This window comes from Cyanistes caeruleus, chromosome Z, assembly GCF_971803275.1.
Source record: "Cyanistes caeruleus chromosome Z, bCyaCae1.hap1.1, whole genome shotgun sequence".
NCBI lineage: Eukaryota > Metazoa > Chordata > Aves > Passeriformes > Paridae > Cyanistes > Cyanistes caeruleus.
The window spans coordinates 468,715-489,335 of record NC_141732.1 but is presented as its reverse complement, the minus strand read 5'-3'; the positions used below and the strand labels follow the sequence as shown (position 1 = coordinate 489,335).

Genomic DNA, 20,621 nt, shown 5'->3' with positions numbered 1-20,621 from the left:
GGGCTGAGATAAGGTCAGGCAGAGATTGCTCAGTAAATACTGTCATGGGCAAAACAGACTCATCAGGACCACAGCCTCCTCTGGGCATCCCTGTGTTCCAGCATGGGGTCCTCCAGGACTGCAGGTGGGTCTGTGCCCTCCTGTGGACCTCCACAGGCTGCTGGCAAATCTCACTGCAGCACCTGGAGCACCTCCCCTCCTTCTGCACTGATGTGGGGGTCACCAGGGTCTCTCACATGTTCTCACACTTCTCTGGCTACAATGGCCCCTGTGAATTAACTTCCTCTTAGCTCTGTTCTCCCAGAGCTGCCGCTGCTGGGCTCAGCCCTGGCCAGCAGTGGCTCTGCACGGAGCCCGTGGGACACGGGGGAAGCTTCCAGCAGCTTCTCACAGAAGCCACCCCTGCAGCCCCCCCTGCTCGCCAAACCTGGCCACGCAAGCCCAGCACAGGACCCAGGTGTGTGCACATCTGGCCACAACACCAGCACAGCCTGGCTGCTCACACAGGCAGCAGTGCCAGCAGCCCTGCTCCCCTTTCTGTCCTGAGACCAGCATGGAAACACAGAGAGCCCCACCTGGGAGTGGGGCTGGATGGGGCAGCACACACAGCGCTGACCCCACACAGGGCACTGTGCACGAGCATCCCTGTGCCCACAGCCCTTCCACTGCTGGCCCCTCCCTGCCTTTGCTCTCCCCAAACCCCATCGATGCCCCAATTTTCCTGCATTCAGTTCCTCCCTGGGCATCCTGTAATGAGCCCTGTGCAATCCTGAATGTTCTTCCCCTGTGCCCCACGGCATGTCCTGTACCCCTGGCTGTGACACTGCCTCTGTGGGGCTGAGCTCCCCTGGGACTGGGAGGTGCTGGATGGAGGCTCATGGCTCTGGGGGTCTCGTGAGGGTTTCCCCGAGGCTTGGGGCTCTTCTGGTGTGTTTAGATGAACTTTTCATCACCGAAGTCAGTGTTCCCAGGCTCTGATCTCTCGAGGGCCGGGAGTGAAAGTCATGTCATTGGACCAGCCATATCGGAATGTGCCCCAGCAGGCTTGCCTGAGGCCGGAGAGTTTGAATTCACCCCTAAGCTCTCAACTGGGGCATCCCAGGGGTGTTCTCAACACCCCAGGTAGGTTTTGCCACCCCTCAGACAGCCCTGTCCTGCTGTGGTCTGGGACTTGGGGGCTGTGTCATCACCCCAAGGCTGCAGGGCTCCTCAGGACTCCTGGCACTCCAAGGGGAAATTTCTCTTCCAGCTATTTCCTCTTCTCCTGGGAGAGGGGAATGTGGCCCTGTCACTTGTGGAGCTGCACCCACTGCTGTGAACCCTCAGGTGGTGAAACCACCCCCAGAAGCTTCAGTGGGAAATTAAAGAAGATGCTGTAAAGTGATGTCAAAGCCTCGAGGGAAATGTCACCCATTTATGTGTAATCCAGGATGGGGGGCACAGAGACAAGAGAAAATGTGAGCCCACAAAAGCTGTGACCTATAACCACAACACCTGCTGCATCAGCAGCAAGGGTGACCGTGACTTCTGCTGTCTTCAACATGTTCCATGTGCTGACCTTTCCGATGAAGAGAATCAGAATCATTCAGGCATGAAGCAGAGCGGAGGAGGGTGAAGGTGTTCCCTGTCTGCAGCCTCACCCTGTGGCAGCACAGGCAGAGTGCCTGGAGCTGCAGCTGCTCCTCAGGCCTCCTGCAGGCAAAACCCTGGGCACAGAGGCACTGGAACATGGCCAGGGAGCCCTGACACATCTGCATCAGGAGCTCCCAGAGGGGCTGACTGAGCCTTTGAAAGGCCTGCTTTTTTCTCTGCTGTGAAATGTGAAGGGATTTCCCCCTCTGCAAGACCTTAGCTACACTTCTACAGGGTTTTCCAGGTCATTCCAGAGGCATCACCTGGATCACAGGACGTGGGGCTGAGTGGGTTCATGGGCTCAGCTCACAATTGGGAGAGCTCCCAGAGGTTTCTTCCTTCATGGACATAGCTTGGCATGCCAGCAGCCACAAGCTGTAACTTTCCAAGTAGTTCTGAAATGTTTCTCAGGACAGAAGGCTTTCACAGGTCAGCTGTGACAGATCCAAACGTGAGTGATGATGGATGCTGTTTGGAGACAAAATGTCCTGCAACTTTTTGAGTTATTGTTCCTCACGCTTCTGGAACTGTAACTACTCAGAGGGAAAAAAAACATGTGCTCACCTCCACCCCACACAGGCCCAAATCTCACGTTTCACAGGTCAGCATGAACTTCAGATGTGTCCTGCTAGTGGGTACCAGTTTTCATCCTCGGGATAAACAACCGGGGCTTTATTCATTTTTTAATTAAGCATCTGCTTCCTGTGTGGATTGCTTTGAAAACATCACCCAGGGCTACGTGGGAACGGAGATGTGATGCACGTTGCCCAGGGAAGCTGCATGAATCAGCAGCTGATGCAAAACCCTTTTCTGAGCCCTGTTTAATGTTACATTAATTTCAGATGTCAGGCCCCAAGCTCATTTTTTTGTCAATTTCAGTGACCACAGGGCAGTATTGTTTGTGAAAGGTGCCAAACTTAGTTCTCACGTCAGCAGAAGAGAAAAATAACCCCATTTTCTGTGGCAGAGCTGTTTTGGGAGAGGAACAGTTCCTGGAAAAGGGGCAGAGAGAGCAGGCCGGGCAGTGGAGGACTCAGAGTGCAGAAATGCAGCGAGGGAGCGGAGGGGCGAAGGCAGGGAGGCACAGAGCGGGGCCGATCGATGCCCCTGGGCGGGCAGCTCGGCGGGCGCTGCGCTCACTGCGGCGGCGGCAGGGGCACGGCGAGCAGGGCACCTTGGCGGCCAGGGCCGCTGCCAGGGCAGGATGGAAGAGCTGACGCTGGGGATGTGGGTTTCCCGTGCCCGCCGTCCCGCAGGGCCGGGCAGTGTCCGGCTGTCCGTGTCCTTGGCACCGCCCCGAGCGCCGGGAGCCCCGGGAGCACGGGGGGAACGCGGCTCCCCATAGAACACCCTCCCAAATAACTCCCAAATAACACCCTGAGCCTTGCCCGCTCCCACCAGCCCCGCTCCGGGGAGCCCAGGGGAGCCCGGGGGCAGCCGGGACTCAGAGCAAGGGGCATCCCGTCCGCAGCCCCCCGGTCCAGGGGTGACATCTGTCAAGAGGGGTCAACCCCTGCACACCCGAGGAGCACCAGCGCGGTGTATGTGTAATCCAGGACAGGGAGGGACAGAGACCAGAGAAAATGTGAGCCCACAGACACTCGGGATTGCACAGGGCTCGTTACAGGACGCGCGGGGAGGACGCGGGGATCGATGGGGTTTGGGGAGAGCAACGCGGGGGAGGCTGAGGGGCAGCAGTGGAAGGGCTGTGGGCACAGGGGTCAGCGCTGTGTGTCCTGCCCCATCCAGCCCCACTCCCAGCGCCGTCCCGAGCGGGGCTGTCTGTCCGGCGTGCCCGTGGGGCAGCGCCCGGCCCGGCTGCGGCTGCGGGTGCGGGTGCCGGTACAGGTGCCGGTGCCGGTGCCGGTACAGGTGCCGGTGCCGGTGCCGCCAGGCGGCCCAGGCGCAGCGGGGCTGCGGGGCCGAGCCCAGCCGGGGGCGGGATGAGGGATGAGGGATGCGGGCTGCGGGGCGGGCCCGGGGGCGGCTCCCGGGGGCGGGCCCCGGGGGTTGTCATTGAGATGCCGCCCGTGCCCCGCCGGCGCTCAGCGCTGCGCTGCCGGCCGCAGGTAACGGGGCTCGCTCGGGAAGGGCGCGGGGCTTCTCCGGGCGAGGCGGGTCCCGCCGGGGCTCGCAGCCAGAACGGTCCGAGCCGTCGGTCCGAGCCGTCGGTCCGAGCCGTCGGTCCGGCTGCGGGAGGCGCCGGTGCCGCCGCTGGTCCCGCTCCCAGCGGGGATCTCCCGCTCGGGGCGCGGGCTCCGTCCCCCTCTCTGCGCCTTGGGGTGATGATTTACCGCTTTCTGTCCCATCTTGCCCCAAACTCCGTGGGCTAGTTTCCTTGTCGGTGCGAGGAAGCCGTATACGTGCGCCCCGCTCCCCCTAACAAAAATAAGCGAACTAAAAACCTCCCCCCATTTCTCAGCTGTTGAATTCACAGCCAATGACTTTGGCTTCTTAAGCGGAATTGGGAAAATATTGTGGGAGATCTTTCGCCTGATCTGGGGGGGGCAGGAGGCAGAGTGACTTTAGCACGTGGATGTCAGGGACATCGGTGTGCGCACCTCCGTCCCCGAGGGTCCCGCGGGGCAGCCGGGGCACGGAGCTCCAGAGGACAGCACACGGGCAGCGCCCGCTCTCTGGCGGGTGTTTGAGGTTTGTACCGCTGCCTAAAACATTCAGGTTTGCTTCATTGGTGCGTGCTCACCTGGCTCTCGGAGCACTGGAAACTCACCTGCCGGCTCCTGCCCAGGTAACCTGTTCTGAATGTGTTTGCTGAGCAGCACCTCACAAGCATCGCGTGTTTTTACTGTCAGTCTCACAGCATCTTGTGGCTCCTTGTTGCAGGTGTGTTTGCTCCAGCCCTGGGAAGCTTCCTGAAGTTTCTCCTTCCAGGCAGGTTTGTGTGAGACCTAAGCTGCTGGTGGGATGTGTGAGATAAGTCTGAGTGGTCTAAAGGGGCTCCAAAATGGGAAACATTAGATCTCCATGAGACATGGAGTTCCTGCTCCAGAAGAGCAGGCTTGCTGGCCCAGGAGGTTCTGCAGATTTAGAGATGGAAATGACAATCATGTAGCATAGGAAGCCGTCAGTGAACCATTTCCTTCACTTTATCTCTTTCTGTGCTTCTGTTCTTGCTCCCATGTGGGTTTCTCCGCAGCAAGGCAGAAAGACAGGTGTTTGGAAAGCTGAGAAAAATCCAAGCTGGAAAAGAAAATAATTCTGCAAGTCTGTAGGCAGCATTTAATTCTCCCTTCTTCAATTCCAGCTGACACTGGCTAGAGAGACACTCGCCTGGTTTCCCCCATCTGTGAACTGACCTGGCCAGACCGATGAGAAACCTCTGGGGCCAGACTGGCTGGGAAGGGCAAGGCAAGGGCAGTGAGGGATAGCAGGGACATAGCAAATCCTCTGCTCAGCCTGGGATCCCTCTGCCTCCCCGGTTCAGCCATCAGGAGCAGGCAAATGGCACAGGTTTCCACATGTGTGGCTGTGAAATTTATCCTGGGTTTCACTCCTGTAAGGTTTAGTGAATTACCCTCTAAATTCTTGCTGAGCAATCTGCCGTCAAACAGCTGCTTAATGCTGTTCAGTGCTCTGGGCTCTCTGTCCTTGTGGAAAGCCTGTCTTTCTAGAGCTGGAGAGAAGCTCTGGGCTCCTCTGATATGGCTCTGTATGTGGCACGACATTCCTGAATCAACATTTCCAAAGTGCAGGGATTTTCCCTTTTGTCTTGTTCTTCCTTTCCTGACATTTGCCCAGATTTGGCATGCCAAATTTGTTTCCCAGCACATGTCAAGCTCACCTCACCTGGCAGATGTGGAGGAACCTGCTGAGGTGCCTGCCCTGAACTTGAGTTTTTCCCTCTGTGGAGAGTCCCGGGAAGGCCATGGGCATCCTCCAGAGTGCTGAGCTCCACAGGCACTTTGGCTGGTTCCAGACCTGCGGCAGGACACAGAGATCAGTGACAATATGTGGAGCTCTGCACAGAACCTTTTTTGGGTGGTTTTGTTGCTGTTTTCGCCCCTGTTGTGCAGTTTGCCAGTGACATGACAGTGCTGCTCAGAGGGCGAGCTGCTTGACTCTGGGTTTGTGTGTGCAGGGGATGGGGAGGAGGGTCCATGCACAGGCTGGGAGGCAGCTCTTTTCTTCCCCCTGAAAAGGAGCTGTAAGTCAGGGAAGCAGAAGGAAACATTCCTTCTGTGCCGGCAGCTCTTGTCCAGGGAGACGGAGCTGGAGGGAGGAAAGTCTTCACACACTTCCACACCAGTCTATTTTTAGGAGAGAAAGCTATTCAAGAGGGAAGTATTGATTTTCCTCCTTTCCACCTTGAATGTTCTGTTTATCATTTCCTTCAGTTTGTGTGTAATGCACCACGCACAAAGCTATTCTTGCTTCTCCCCTCGTGCCCCAACCAGCCGGGGATGTGCGGCCTTTGCTGAAAACATTTTTTGTTTGGCGCCTGAAGTCTTTGCATGCCCAGAAACTCATGTTTTAAATCTAATCCTGCTCCTTGGGAGCCAGAGTGTGTCTGTGTAAAACTTCACCACTGTCAGCTGAGAGAGGAGAGTGGTGATGTGCAGGTGCAGAATCTCTCCTGCCTTCCCTGGGCTGACAAGGGCCAAATTCTCTCTCTGACAGTTCTTGTTTTACAGCAGCTGGATGGAGCATGTGGGTGGTTGTTGGTTGGTTTTGATTTTGTGCTTCTTTTTGTTTGTGTGGGGTTTTTTATTTTTTTTTTTTTAATTGTGGGATTTGTTTGCTTGTTTTGGTTTTTTTTGTTGGGTTTTTTTCTGGTTTGTTTTTGTTTTTTGGGTTTCTTTGGTTTGTTTTTTTCCTGGTAGTGTCTGTTTATAGGCAAAAACCTGGGTCTCAAATAGTGTTAAAAAGCAACTGTGCTTTTTTTAATGATTTTTTTTTCTGGGGGCTGTGATGCTGGTGAGTATTCTTTGCCCAGTATTACACAGGAGTAGTGAACATCACAGGTTTTGGGCACGGCACAGGTTCTCCTTGTGAGCCAGGGAAAGCCAGAGGAGCAGCTTGGCCACCCAGTGGTGCAGTAGCAGCTCGGCCTCAGGCCCTGGCAGTGATCAGATGGGAGCTGACCTGAGGGAGGGGGGATAAACTGGTCTGCAGGGACCTCAGTGCCATTAGTGACGCCTGGCAGTGTCACACAGTGTCACACAGTGTCACACAGTGTCACACAGGGCTGTGGCAGTGTTTCCTGTGCAGCAGGCACACACAGCACTCTGGCCAGAGGGAGGGCTCTGTTCTGGACCCTCCTAGGCCAGCTTGTCCCCAGCTGTGCCGTGACCCTGGTGCAGCAGCGATGTGTGTCTGGCACTTGGGGCTGGCCCTGTGAGTGCAGCTCATCTCCTCAAAACCCAGCCAGATATCACAGGCTTATGAGACAAGATGGCCACACTGTTGGGGTTTTTTTTTTGTGTTTCCTTTTTTTTAATTTTCTTTTTCCCAGAATTTTGTTCTTTGTACATGCACAGCCAGTGTGGTGGGAGCACAGAGTGCCACAGGAGCTTTAACCCTGGTCCTTGGGCTCAGCTGTTTCCCTGGCTGTATCTCCAAGAACATCTTTAGAAGCTGTGTGGAAAATAGGTGAGTTACTGTTCTGTCCTCATGTCTCACCAGAACTGGCTGACCTTCAAAACCTTTGCTGCAGAGACTCTCAGTCGTGCCAGGAGAGTCTTCTGGTGCAGCTCAGAGCCACGTTTGTCAAGAACAAGCTCAGTTTTCTTCTCCCTGCCTGGGGGTGTGCTGACCCTCAGGGCAGGAGCAGATCATACCTGGTGGGCTGGGGTGGGCTGGGCAGGGACCAGCCCTGCCTCATCTTGGAGCTGCACAGTGTGAGGCCGTGCCACCAGAGACACAAGAGGTGCAATCATGGAACCACAGCATGGTTTGGGATGGTAGGGACCTGTAAAGGCCATCTAATCCAACCCTCTGCTATGGCAGGGACACCTTCCACTGTCCCAGTCTGCTCCCAGACCCAGTGTCCAGCCTTGGGCACTGCCAGAGATCCAGGGGCAGCCACAGCTGCTCTGGGCACCCTGTGCCAGGGGCATCCCCATGCTCACTGTGAGCTGTTTTTTGCTTATATGTAGTCTCAGTCTGCTGCTTTTACTTTAAACTCATCATCCCTTGTCCTGTCATTACAGGCACTGCTAAAAATCTGACCCCATCTTTCATGTAAGTTCCCTTTAGGTGCTGGAAGGGGCTCTAAGGTCTCCCCAAAGCCCTCTCTCCTCCAGGCTGAACAATTCCAGCTCTGTCAGCTTTCCTTGTAGCAGAGGTGTTCCAGACCTTTGGTTATGTTTGTGGACTGGCTTCCACAGCTCCACATCCTTCCTGTGCTGGGTGTCAGGTGCAGAGGCAGCTCTGCAGGTGGGGTCTCACCTGAGCAGGGCAGAGGAACAGAATCCCCCTCCCCTGCTGCCCACGCTGGGGCTCAGGCCAGCGCAAGGGGGTTTCTGGGTCCCAGCATACATGGCCAGGGCAGGGTGAGTTCTCAGCCACCAGCACCCACAGAACTCCTCCCAGGGCTGCTCCTGATCTGTCCCTCCCTCAGCAGAGCCCATCACTGCTGATGGACATCCATTACCAGAAGTACTTGCAAAGATGCTTCCAAGAGCCCCTGTGGGTGAAGTGGACAGCATCCAGGGTTCCACAGCAGCTTATGGCAACATCTGCTCAGGTGTTTCCCTGTCAGCAGGTACAGGAGAGCTGCTGCTCCCCTCTGCTGCTCCTGCTGCCATGCTCTGCTGGGAGCTAACATCTTCAAAAAAACATCAAGTACCAAAAGTACCAGAAAAACTTCTGCCCATCAAAACCTTTCTGTTTGATGAATGAACACTTTCCATGAGAGACTGAAGTACTCTCCTTGACAGTGGGTTTGGTTTTTCCTTGCTGGTCAGGTCTGTGCTGTGCATGCCCTGACACCACTGCCACGTGTCTGCATGCTCTGGTGTGAGCACTGACCTTCAGGCTGGCATTGCTCCTGAAGACCCAGAGCCACCCAGCCGGGTTTCAGTCCAGATACTGAGGTGTTGGTCTCCACAAGGGTGAGGAGGCCATGAAAATCCCTGTGGAGTCGCAGTTCCCTCTGACTGAGCCGCAGGATCTCTGTGTATCAGGATCCCAGCTCAGTGGTGTGGGGCTTAGCTCAGAAACAGCTGCAGAAGGGCAGCTGGGAGCTGTGGGACATCCCAGGACGGGGAGAGGTGCCAGCTGTGTGTGCCAGGTGAGTGATCCTGGTGACCCTGTCCTGCTCAGCATGCTCTGTGTGCCCCGAGGATGCTGTGGGGAATGGGGCTGCTCCTGCTGCTGTGCATTGTTTCAGGGAAATACCTGCCAAGCTATCTCCTCTAGACACCTGTTGTTTGGCCCAAACACTCCAGGTCCCTGAAAGAACAGCATGTTTTCTTTCCTTAGCGTTCCATCTGAGGGTTTTAAATATTTGTGTTCATTGTTCAGACTTTTCCTCCTTGTCCTACAGGTTAAGAGACTTTCTCTGGAAGTTCTGTTTTGTGAAGCCCAGATAGAAAAGTCTGTCCTTTCTGCAGAGCAGCGAGGGGTGAGGGGTGGAGCTGCTGAGGAAGCGCCTGAGGAGGACTGAGCAGGCACATCAGCAGCTGCAGGCACCCCAACACAGGAACCCCTGCAGGCACCACGGTCCCCGTGGCTCAGAGGGAGCATTGGGGTGTTTGGGGCAGAGTGAGAGAGCCAGAGCTCTTTTGAGTGGAGAGGTGAGGCAGAGGCAGAGGGCAGCTGCAGCTGCTGCCACATGAGCGTTACAGGTGGTGGAACAAGGGCTGAGGGGACACACCAGCAGGAGCTGTGTCTGCTCAGGCTGCTTGGAGAGATCCTGCATCTGTGTTCCGGGCTGCAGAGCTGCTGGGTGTCTGCTCCTTCTGTGGTCACCTCCTGGTCACCCCTGAGGAGGGGTCAGATCTCCCATCCTATCGGCTCTGATTTCTGGAAGCACCACTGGATCACCAGGTCCCCATTTGTGGTTCAGAGGAGCCTCTCAGGAGCCTCCAGCCACGCTGGAGGAGCAAGCTGAATGTGTTGTACGAGGATGAGGGTTCCTAGTGCCAGAGCTGCTGAAGGACTGAATTTCATCTATATTCTGCCCAGAGCTGAACAGGCAGGACAGGGAGCACAACAGGCAGGAGTGGTTTCCTGTGAGGAGCTCGCCATGCGAGTCCTGCCCTCCCTTCTTGGCTAGAAAATGTGAGCTGGGGGAGTGCTGCTGCCTGGAAAGGTGCTGAGAGGAACAGGTCCAGGTTTTGTTGAGACTCAGTTTTCTGTGCCTCATTTCTGTGAGTTTCCAGCCATCTCTGCTGTTCACAAGGTAACTTACTGGTATTTCTGTTACAGCACCACCTCTGCCATGGAGCAGCAGCCCGCTGTCCCAGTATGACAGAGCAGGTCCCTGAGGCACAGAACTCCCAGTCCCAGCAGAAGACACGAGGGAGGAGGTCAGGACGTACAGAACTCCTAGGCTGGTCAGAAGGCACACTGTGAAAGGTGGATATAACAGTTTTGGGTTTGAAATACAAACAGCTGATATTCTTCACCACTTGTGGCGGATGCAGGAATAATTTGTTTCATTTTGTGTTAGGTTCTGTCACAGCCCACGGTTCTTCCCAGGGTTAGAGCTCAGACTATTGGCAGAGGAGCATGGCTGCAGTGCCTTGCAAGGCACACTGTTAGGGTGTGCAATTACCACCACCTCCGAAAGAAGCCCATGGATCCATGAAATCCATGGAAAAGGAATGCAGAGGTCCCTGCCATGGAAGGGTAGCGCAGCGTGGCCATGACACGGATGACCACAAGCACCGAGCAGAGGAGGCTGGGTGGGCAGGGGGTTCCAGGAGTGTCACCCTCAGGTGTCACCCCCTGTTGGAGCTCTGGTCTGCACAAGGTGCCAGCAGATCTCCTTGTATTGCAAATGGGTTGTTGCAAATTGTGCAAATTTGGTAACTCTGAAAGCTGTCCAGAAGAATTCCTCAGTCAGTGTCATTCTGTCTTCCTGTGATTTCTGTCACTTCCAGGTAAATGGGAGATTTGGAGACTAGCTTAATCCATACACGAAAAACATGTAGAATAGAGCAAATGGTAGCAAAATGGCTTCATCGCTCTCGGGACAGCGCACCCAGGTAAGTGTGGTGTTTGTGGAAGGAACAGCTACGGTCGCCTTTGATCAGAGACACCTCGAGGCTGCTCCCAGTCAACAGGGGCTGCAGATCTTACTCATTCTTTCTGCTGCTCTTGGGAAACATGCACACAGAAAAAGAAAAGCAACAGTGTTTTTAAGCAACCCCCTTGGCTTCCAGGGGCAGGTGTCCCTGCCTTGCTCTGCTGTGGCTGGGTGAGGAAGAAATACAGCATTGCTCCATGTAAAACTTGCACTTCTTGAAGATGGGGTCATGCTTCTCCTTGTGGGCCCACATTTTTGGGCAAGACTAGGTAGCATTTACCAGGGATCCACAGCTGCTTTCCTTCCCTGAGCTCTGAGAGTCGACGTTAGGGTGGACATAGAGTGGACATAGAGTGGACATCCGTAAGGTGGAGTGGATCCCAGCAGATGCCGAGAGCTGTGCGTTCTCTCGCTGCCTCCTGGCTGCAGGTGCTGCTGTTCCCTGGGGATGGAGGTCATGGCTTGTGGTGGGGCACACCTCGGCCTCTCCTTCCGTGTGACCACTGGGCTGGGATGACTGGGAAGTTGTGGTCACAGCCAGGCTGATGTCCTCAGCTTCCTGCAGAGCCCAGGGAGTCGCTGCTGGCTGCAGAGCCGGGCGCAGGAGGCAGCGCCGCAGCCCCTCGAGAGCGGGGAGCCGTGCGGATCCGGGCCCTTGGACAGACTGTCTCTGGTTGTATCGTGTTTAATCCTCTCTCTGATCCGCAGGGACAGCGTGCCTGTGATGGACAGTGCCGGGGACAGCGCAGCCCAGCCCCCCAGCCGGGTCAAAGTGACCGTCACCGTCTACAAGGACCTGGTCCTGCAGCACTACGGCTTCGAGATCTGCCCAGGCCTTCCCCTGACCATCGCATCGGTCACTGCAGGTGTGTCCTCCCCCGAGGCACGGGGAGCCCAGCATGGTGGCAGCTGGTGTTAGGGATAAGCTCCTGGCGGGGGTTGGTGGGTTCTGAGGTGGGTTTGGCGTGTGAGCCCCGAGCACGGCAGCAGAAGCCCCGGTGCCTGTGGCACACAGAGCGCTGGGACATGCCCCAGGTCCCACAGGCTGGAGCCAAGGCCAGATCCACACGGGCCCTTCACCTGTGCCTGGCTCACACACCTGAGTGACCTTCCTGAATCACAGAGCTGCTCAAAGCAAAGCCTCTTCTGGTGTTTTATCTGAAATGCAGAGGAAGAATTTAATCTTATCTTGGAGAACTTCATCTTATTCCTCTGTGGCTGTGGTGATCTGTTGCTGAACAGACCCTGTAACACAGAGAGGTTTGCTGCTGGGTGCAGGCAGTGCTGAAATCAAGCAGATCAACTCCTCTGATCTCTTCTAGCTATAGAAGGGAGGGGTGTAACTCAAAAACTCTGATTCTGTTTCTTATTTATATTTTATTTTTTTAATGGGTGCACAAACCCACGTGGTTTTTACCTGTTGATGTGAGTGTGGCAGCCCTGTTTGGAGATGGCTGGGGCTCTGGGCCCAGGGCATGTACCCTCTGTCACCTCCCACTTCCCTTTATACCCCTTCCCATGTGAAACACAGCGAAATTATCTGAGAGTAGTGGGGCGTAAGAGGTGGGGTTTTTTCTGCTGTGCTTCTCTTTCCTCCTAATCAGAAAAGATGAACATTTTACCAAAGCTGAGGCACAAAAACCCCTGCCCTTCTGACCCAGTGCTTTGCTGATGGGAGCCCACGGGTACATGGCCCATGTTTGGCTCCCAGTGGAGTGTGGTGGGCTGTGGCAAGGGGACAGGCATATGCTGGAGGGTTTTCCATGGGGCAGAGGGAAGCTCGGGTGGGGCAAGGACACAGGCAGGGACACACCAGGTGGTGTCAGCACCCAGAGTCCTTCAGCCCCTTTTATTTTGCCATCCAGATGTGGTTGTTGAGGGAGGCAGGTGCTGGGAGGGAGGAGGAGCTGCCATTGAGAGTCTCTGGACATCCCTAGTGCAGGTGTGGCACTTGGGGACATTAGTCAGTGGTGGGCCTGGGAGTGTGGGATTAACGGATGGACTTCATCACCTGGGAGGGCTTTTCCATCTGCAAGCTGCTGTGGGGCCGAGTGGGGGGCTCACACTGTGCTGGTCCCGCAGGGAGCACGGCCGAGGGGAAGCTGCAGCCGGGGGACCAGCTCCTCGCCATCAACTCCAGCAGCGTGGACAGCGTGTCCGTGGAGCGGGCAGCCAGCATCATCAGGTGTGCGCTGTGCCCGTGCCCGGCCGGCCGGAGGGGCGGGGGCCCTGGCTGACCGCCTGTGTCCATTGCAGGGAGGCCGGAGATGAGCTGCTCCTGACCGTGCTGCGCTGCGCGTCCGTAAGTGGCCCTTCCTGGGCTCGCACGGCTCCCTTGGGCACGGCCGCGGCGTGGCCAGGCTGGCTGTGAGGGCTGGCCACGGCCTTGCGGGTGCCCCGAGCATCCTCTGCCGCCCCTCACAGCCCTGGAGCGGGCTTGGGAAGAGTGGGCAGTGAGTCCTCAGCCCTGCTGCGGCTGGCCTGTGGCATGGGCTGCAGGGAGAGACTCTGCTCCCCGCGCCCTGCTGCGCTCTGGGAGCTCTGGATGTGCCTGGGGGCTCCTCCCAAATCCCATCCTTGGTCCCTAGGATGTGTCCTCAGGGCGGGATGGGGCTGTGGCTGGCCAGGGGCACTTCTGACAGGTGATGGATTGGCTCTGCTGGGAGCTCTGTAGGGGGACAGTGAGGGATTCTCTGCTGTTCCTGGGGACCATCATACTTTACAGGCTGTTTGTGCACAGGGACTTGGCATTTGTGCAGAGTTCCTGAGCACACGTGGTGTCTGGTGAGCCCGACAGGACCCTGCCACGGTGAGAGCAGGGCTGTGTGACACCAGTGGCCAGGTTCCCTTTGTCACCTTTGCAGTTTTCTGGTTTGCAGAACTCGGGGAAGCCCAGCAGGGCCGGGATGAGCTGCACGCCTGGGCAGGCAGGGTCTGTCCATCCCTGCCAGGCTCTCCCTGTGTTGGGTTCAGCACAGCCCCACTGCAGCCCGGCTGTTGTGTGGGGTGCCAGCTGTTGTGTGGGGTCCCAGCTGTTGTGTGGGGTCCCAGCTGTTGTGTGGGGTCCCAGCTGTTGTGTGGGGTCCCAGCTGTTGTGTGGGGTGCCAGATGTTGTGTGGGGTGCCAGCTGTTGTGTGGGGTGCCAGATGTTGTGTGGGGTGCCAGATGTTGTTTGGGGTCCCAGCTGTTGTGTGGGGTACCCAGATGTTGTGTGGGGTGCCAGATGTTGTGTGGGGTACCCAGCTGTTGTGTGGGGTACCCAGCTGTTGTGTGGGGTGCCAGATGTTGTGTGGGGTACCCAGCTGTTGTGTGGGGTCCCAGCTGTTGTGTGGGGTGCCAGATGTTGTTTGGGGTCCCAGCTGTTGTGTGGGGTCCCAGCTGTTGTGTGGGGTACCCAGCTGTTGTGTGGGGTGTGGGGGAACAGCTGGGCGCTGCAGCTGGTTCCCGTGCAGGTGTGTGCCCAGGGTGGGTGTGTGACACACAGGGGACAGCCTGTGGCACTGGCCACACGCGCTGGCACCAGGGCTGGGCTCCGCGGCTGCCCGGGCAGGGCTGGCGGCGGAGAGGCTCCCCAAAACACCTCGGCATGTGGGGCGAGGAGAGCAGGGGCGGTGAGCTGTGCCCCTGCCCTCGCTGGGACTCCGCTCCTCCCGCGGCTGCTGCCCCGAACAAACTCGGCTGTCGTTTCAGGGTGGCCCCAAGTCATCGTTCCTGACCGCAGAGAAGAGGGCCAGGCTGAAAACAAACCCGGTCAAAGTGCGCTTTGCGGAGGAGGTGCTGCTGAACGGACACTCCCAGGTGAGGGCGGAGGGCCGGGAGGGACCAGGGGATGCGGGGCTCCCCCGGGGCTCCCCCGGGGCTCTCCCGGGGCTGGGGCAGCGTGGCTGGGGCTCTCCGTGCCGCTCTGCCCTGCCCATGCTGATCCGGGCACGGAGGGAGCGCTGGCCTCTCTGCCGGGCTTTGTCTGTGATGTGTTTACCGGGAATAATGGGAAGCACCCACACGCACTGCTTCTGTCCAGCTCCCCCGTCAGACCCGAAACCATTCCTTCGCCACTGCAGGGGGCACTTTCCATCTCCTGGGGCGCTAATCCATCCCTGGTGAGCCCACAGTGAGCTGTGGGCACGACAAATGCTGACCCAGAGGCGGGAGGCGAGCGCTGATGTGTGTGCCAGGTTTATGTGCTGCCGGAGCCACCGGGCTGTCCCCTCCTGGGGACAGGGCACACCACCCTCAGAGGGCTTGTCACTGGTCCCTTTGCCTTGCTGTTAGGTGTGACGGTGTTCTCAAAGCTGACAGGGTGGCAGCGTGTTCCCACATCTCCGGGAGGGTTTCCACAGCTGTAGCTGAGCTGTGTGAGGTGAGCTGGGTCACAGCATGCTGGAGGCTGCTGCAAACCCATCACCGGGCTCCTGCTGCTGCTGGCAGCTGAGCTGAGAGCACTCCTGTTCCCCCCAGGGTGTGAACAGCTCCTGAGCATCTTCTTTTCCTTCTGGGTAACTTTCTAAGCTCACTGGGGTCAACTGGGGTCAGCTGGGAGTCATTAGCTCTGTCAACCTTTCTTTCTGTCCTTCAGAATGAAAAAACTCTGTGGTCGAAATGCCCCTCTCTGGCCCCCTGCTCATTGGTGCTGTTCAGTTGTCCAGGTCTGGACCAAGCCTTTCTGCTTTGCACCAATGACAAACCACCCACTGTGCCCTTCTCCTTGTCCCTCCCTGTCTGTCCCCTGTTCCCTGTCGCTGGTGGAGCTCTCCTGATGCAGCTGAGAGCCCTCCCAGGGCAGGTGTTTGCTCTCTTTCCCTTGCACACGGGCAGAGGTGCATCCAGAGGTGCCAGGGGTGTCACCTGCCCGCAGGGCGGTCCCGCTGTGATTGCGCGGGGGGACCCCTCTCCTCCTGCTCCCTGCAGGGCAGGGGAGGGCCAGCTGTGCCTCCAGATGTTTGCCAGTGTCTGTCTGGACCCTGGGATCCTTCCCCTCCTGACACAGTGGTGCAGGACTTGTCCCTGCCCTCCCAGGGCTGTGTTCGCAGGTGACAGGGCGCTGGTGACACGGCTGTCTGGGATCCTGCCTGGGCAGGGGGCAGCGGGGCCCTCCCTGGGGCAGCATCCAGGCATCAGATCCTTCCTGCTGATGTGACACCCAGGCCACCAGGCAGGGAATGGGGAGGGGGAGGAATGCCCAGGAAGTGGCCCCAGGCAGAGCTGCCTGGGAGCTTTGGGCAGGACTGGCCATGGGACACAGGCAGACCCGAAATCACCAGCAGACCCTGCTTTTCTCGCAGCTGGGGTTGGCTCAAGCGTCTGCCTGGAGGTTCCAGGAGCTGGAGCTGGGCACTGCTGGCACAGCCTGTGAGGTCTCAGCTCTGCCAGTCGCTGGCTGATCTCAGGGATGGTCTCACTGACCCTGGAAAAGGACCTGTTTTGAGAGTCTAAAGAAGGCAGCCGTGTAGGGAATGCTGCACTCTGTGTCCCTAAAGCCTCTGCCAGCGCTGTGCTGAGCTAATCCTGCCTCTGCGGGTGCAGAGGAGGGACACAATCACTGTTTAGATTGCTTTTCATTTAATGACAGCATAAAGGTAGCAGAAATTAATTCAGGTGCTGGTGTTAGATTCCCTTTTCACCATCTGGACATGTAACCTGTTTTGAGCGGTGAACTATTAGCACAAAGGAAGAATAAATTTGTTGCATATTTATTTCTTTCTGGAAAAGCAATATGCACTACAGCAGCCCTGAGTGCTTTAGGGCTGCTCTCCTTTCCACGGGCTGACGTACGAAGGCGGCCAAAATGGGCATTATGGTCCTGAAAACTGTAGAGCCTCCAGTTTCAGTAAATACACTGCTCTTGTCATGCTAATGGAGCACGGCTAAGTGATCCTTGTGGCGACGGGAAGGATCCCAGCGGTTGCGTTCTGCAGCTGAAAGCCGACACTGCAGGTCGGGAACATGAATTGTTAATGAGCCTCGCTGCTGTCCTGCCTCCGCTTTCTGCAGCCTGCTGATGTATTTCTACATCACGGAGCAATCTGCAGGGGCCGGGCCCCCGGGGACCCCGGGGCCAGCGCCGGGCAGGGTAATCAGCAGCTGTGAGCTGGGCTGAACCAGCCCTGCCCAGACAGGACAGGAAGGGCACGGCCGGGGAGGCTTTCAGGGTTAATTCATTGTAGCTTCTGACAGCCTTCACAGAGAGAGAGAAACCTCTCTGGGTGTTCTGGCTGGATAATTGTGTCTGAGCAGGAGAGCGCTGGTAATTTGTGCAGATGTTAAGTTCGGCTGTGCCAGGCCCCCCTCGGCAGGTACCTGCGGCACGGGAGGGAGACACGGCGCAGCTGGTGGACAACAGCATCACTGTCCTGGGGCTGGTGGAGGACCCAACACCTGTCAAATGTGTTTGGGCTAGTTAAAGAGCGCTAGAAAAAGGAGCAGCAGCATTCTCTTGCTTCTCCGTGGCGATTGAAAGCAGCTTGAACCCCACAAAATGGGTATGAGAGGAGCAAGGACAGGATTCAGAAGTGGGTTTTTTTTAGCTCTGGCAGCACTTCCAGGGTGTGTGGGCTCTGTGTCTAGGGGGACCAAGGCTGTGAGATTTGTGACACGAGGCACAGTAAATGAAACACAGGAGAGATCATCTTAACACCGTTCTTAACCCTGAGACTCTCTTGAGGAGTAGGTGGAGCCTTTAGGTGGTGTGCTGGTCCCAGAACATGGAGAAGACATGCTGAACTGGACCTCCAGGAGCGGAGGAGTAAACCTGCTCAGCGCTGAGCAACCAGGGCAGCAGGGGTGGAACTGGGAAGGAAGGTGCAGGCATCCTCTGCTGAGGGGCTGAGGTGGAGGCTGAAAGGTGACCAGGCTGCCCCAGGAGGACAGAGGCCAAGTCCCCAGACTCTCCTTGAAGCACCCAACAGAGATGCTCTTGCTGAGGGTGTCCTCATCTTGTCCCAGGTGTTGGGGCCTATCTCAGGACCCTTTGGTGGCGTCACCTCCTGCTCAGGAGGTGCCAGGGTTACACAGCTCAGGGCGAGGCCCAGGGCAGCAGCGCTGTGTGTTTGACACAGAGTGCAGCTGTGGGCAGCACCTGGGGTGGGGCTGGTGTCAGAGTGGGGGTCCCTGGTGATGGGTGAGGGGAAGATCCTTTTCTGGAGGCACTGCTGGGTTTTGGTGATGAGCAGGGAGGATGACTTTCTGATTTCAGTGCCGGCCGGATCCTGCTGTGCCGCTGGGAAGGGAACGGTGCTCCCAGGCCACGTGCAGCCGCTGCACTGCCCGGAGTGTTACGGTAAAGGCATTTGTTGTGCTCTCTTTCTGTCATTCTGTGCCAGAAGCATAATCAGGAGTAAAGCTTGGTGCCATGGAAGAGGGTTGCCAAGGTAGAGGAGGATTTTCCTGGATGCCAGGACTTGCAGTGCCAGGCAGAGCAGCTGGTGCCCGCAGGCTGGATGCCCGAGGGTCCAGCTGCTGCTTCTGTTCTGCAGGGGAGCTCCCTCCTGTTCATGCCCAACGTTCTCAAGGTGTACCTGGAGAACGGACAGACAAAGGCATTCAGGTTTGAGAGGAGCACCACTGTGAAGGTAAGGATGCTCACGGGCTGTCCCCACCACCCCAGTCCAGCCCATTGGCACAGCTGTGGGCAGGGCCCCTCCCGGGGCATTGTCCAGCTGCTGGCATTGCTGGGTTCTCCCAGAGTGTTCCACTGCCTCGTTTCTGCACTGGTGAGGATGTTCCCCTCTGGAGACATGAGCACTGATGAACCCCCTCAGGTGAAAGAGCAGCGCCCTTTCCCAGGAGGGAGGGATCCTCCTGGAGGAAGAGTGATCCTCCCTCGATGCTTGGGGCACCACAGACAGACAGGTTGCCATCATCCCCTGAAAACATGATGCTGCTCTGCAGAGCCACTGACCCAGCCCTTCCCATACCTGCTGTGCTTGCACACAGCCTTACACACCTCCAGGTTTCCTGGCATGACCGTTGCAGCTGCTCAGAGTTTATGTTTGGCTTAGTAAGATCTGGCCATGGCCAGCGGCTGGAGGCCATCAATTACTTAAGGGACTGGTGGTGTCCTGCACCAGTGCAGAAGCAGTGGGAGAGATTCACGATGGACAGACATCCCAGGGCTGTCAGGCTGAGAGTGTGTTAAGGGGAAACACAAGGAGATTTCATTTATCATGCAGTGAAAACTTCCCTCAGGAAAAGGAGGAGTTTGTCCAGCTCATTCAAGCTCCACAAAGCCATTGTGGTCTCTCAGGCACGTAAGTGTCTGTAAGTCTTTTAACTTGCATGGTCTAGAAAAAGAAAGTAGAGAGGAGAGGAGAGGAAAGGGGAGAGGAAAGGGGAGAGGAAAGGGGAGAGGAAAGGGGAAAGGAAAGGGGAAAGGAAAGGGGAAAGGAAAGGGGAAAGGAAAGGAAAGGGGAAAGGAAAGGGGAAAGGAAAGGAAAGGGGAAAGGAAAGGGGAAAGGAAAGGGGAGAGGAGAGGAGAGGAGAGGAGAGGAGAGGAGAGGAGAGGAGAGGAGAGGAGAGGAGAGGAGAGGAGAGGAGAGGAGAGGAGAGGAGAGGAGAGGAGAGGAGAGGAGAGGAGAGGAGAGGAGAGGAGAGGAGAGGAGAGGAGAGGAGAGGAGAGGAGAGGAGAGGAGAGGAGAGGAGAGGAGAGGAGAGGAGAGGAGAGGAGAGGAGAGGAGAGGAGAGGAGAGGAGAGGAGAGGAGAGGAGAGGAGAGGAGAGGAGAGGAGAGGAGAGGAGAGGAGAGGAGAGGAGAGGAGAGGAGAGGAGAGGAGAGGAGAGGAGAGGAGAGGAGAGGAGAGGAGAGGAGAGGAGAGGAGAGGAGAGGAGAGGAGAGGAGAGGAGAGGAGAGGAGAGGAGAGGAGAGGAGAGGAGAGGAGAGGAGAGGAGAGTTGTAAAGAGACATTTGAATGCCTGTCCCCAAGGGTTTAATGTCTAAAGGATGGATTCGCTCTTTGACTTGAGTTTCTCAGCTCTGACATGGAATAAGATTTCCCAGTTTTTAAGGGTAGCCCTCACAAGTACCCTGCAGAAACACCTAAATGAGTAAAATGCTTCCCAAGTTAGATCCTTTCAGAAGTTCCTCTGGATCTTGAGACATCCTGGCTTAAAACTGAGTTGGGTCAAACAATTATGCTTGCCTCAAGAGGCTTGAGTGAGTCCAAGGGCTTCTGTTTTAATTTGTGCTCAGTCAAGCCTGAGGTGATTTTTTTTTGGCAAAAATACACCTTGTTACTTCCATAACAGTTAGAATATTGACAGAATTCTCTATTACAAAGTGAAACACCAGTGTCAGGCAGAGTTGGTAAGATTTTTACAGTTATGGTCTCAAATTCTTGTTTATTGGAATTCTTTCTAGTTTCTTCTCAAATCACAGAGTCACAGACTGATATGGGTTGGAAGGGACCTTAGAGACCATTCAGTTCCAGCCTCCTACCATGGTCAGGGACACCTCCCACCTGCTTCAAGTCCTGTCCAGCCTGGCCTTGGATGCTTCTAGGGATCCCAAGTGTTGCAGAGTTCTAGAAAGCTGGAATAACAAAGACAGCAGACACCTAGGTCCAGTGTGACAGAAAGCGCCCAACACCACCCAGCTGAACACTGTAAAACTTGGAGTGAGGCAGCTCCAGGACGTGGATTTGATACCTGAGACACCTTGGAAGGTGTCCAGAGCTGCACTGTGCTCCTGGGATGTGGGCTCCCATGGGATGTGCTGGGATGTGCCCTGTCTGTGGTGGCACACAGTGACACCCCTGTGCAGTGTGGGCAGCACTGGTGCCACC

The 20,621-nt window shown here is 56.6% G+C and overlaps 1 protein-coding gene across 4 annotated transcripts in view; it reads left to right on the top strand.

Annotated features, from left to right (window-relative positions):
• The first annotated feature begins 3,771 nt into the window (after positions 1-3,771).
• Positions 3,772-20,621, top strand: part of FRMPD1 (FERM and PDZ domain containing 1) — a 28,401-nt gene continuing 11,551 nt past the window's right edge. Inside the window, exons 1-11 of one of the 4 annotated variants that reach the window (XM_086868820.1) lie at positions 3,772-4,381; positions 4,477-4,528; positions 7,131-7,242; positions 10,024-10,173; positions 10,701-10,805; positions 11,555-11,712; positions 12,929-13,031; positions 13,103-13,148; positions 14,537-14,644; positions 18,039-18,122; positions 18,319-18,414. In XM_086868820.1, the coding sequence (XP_086724946.1) occupies positions 10,705-10,805; positions 11,555-11,712; positions 12,929-13,031; positions 13,103-13,148; positions 14,537-14,644; positions 18,039-18,122; positions 18,319-18,414 (696 nt within the window). In that variant the 5' untranslated portion in view covers positions 3,772-4,381; positions 4,477-4,528; positions 7,131-7,242; positions 10,024-10,173; positions 10,701-10,704. Of the gene's footprint in view, positions 4,382-4,476; positions 4,529-7,130; positions 7,243-7,801; positions 10,174-10,700; positions 10,806-11,554; positions 11,713-12,928; positions 13,032-13,102; positions 13,149-14,536; positions 14,645-18,038; positions 18,123-18,318; positions 18,415-20,621 lie in introns of those variants that run through there. The other 3 variants (XM_086868822.1, XM_086868819.1, XM_086868821.1) reach the window with 3 other exon arrangements.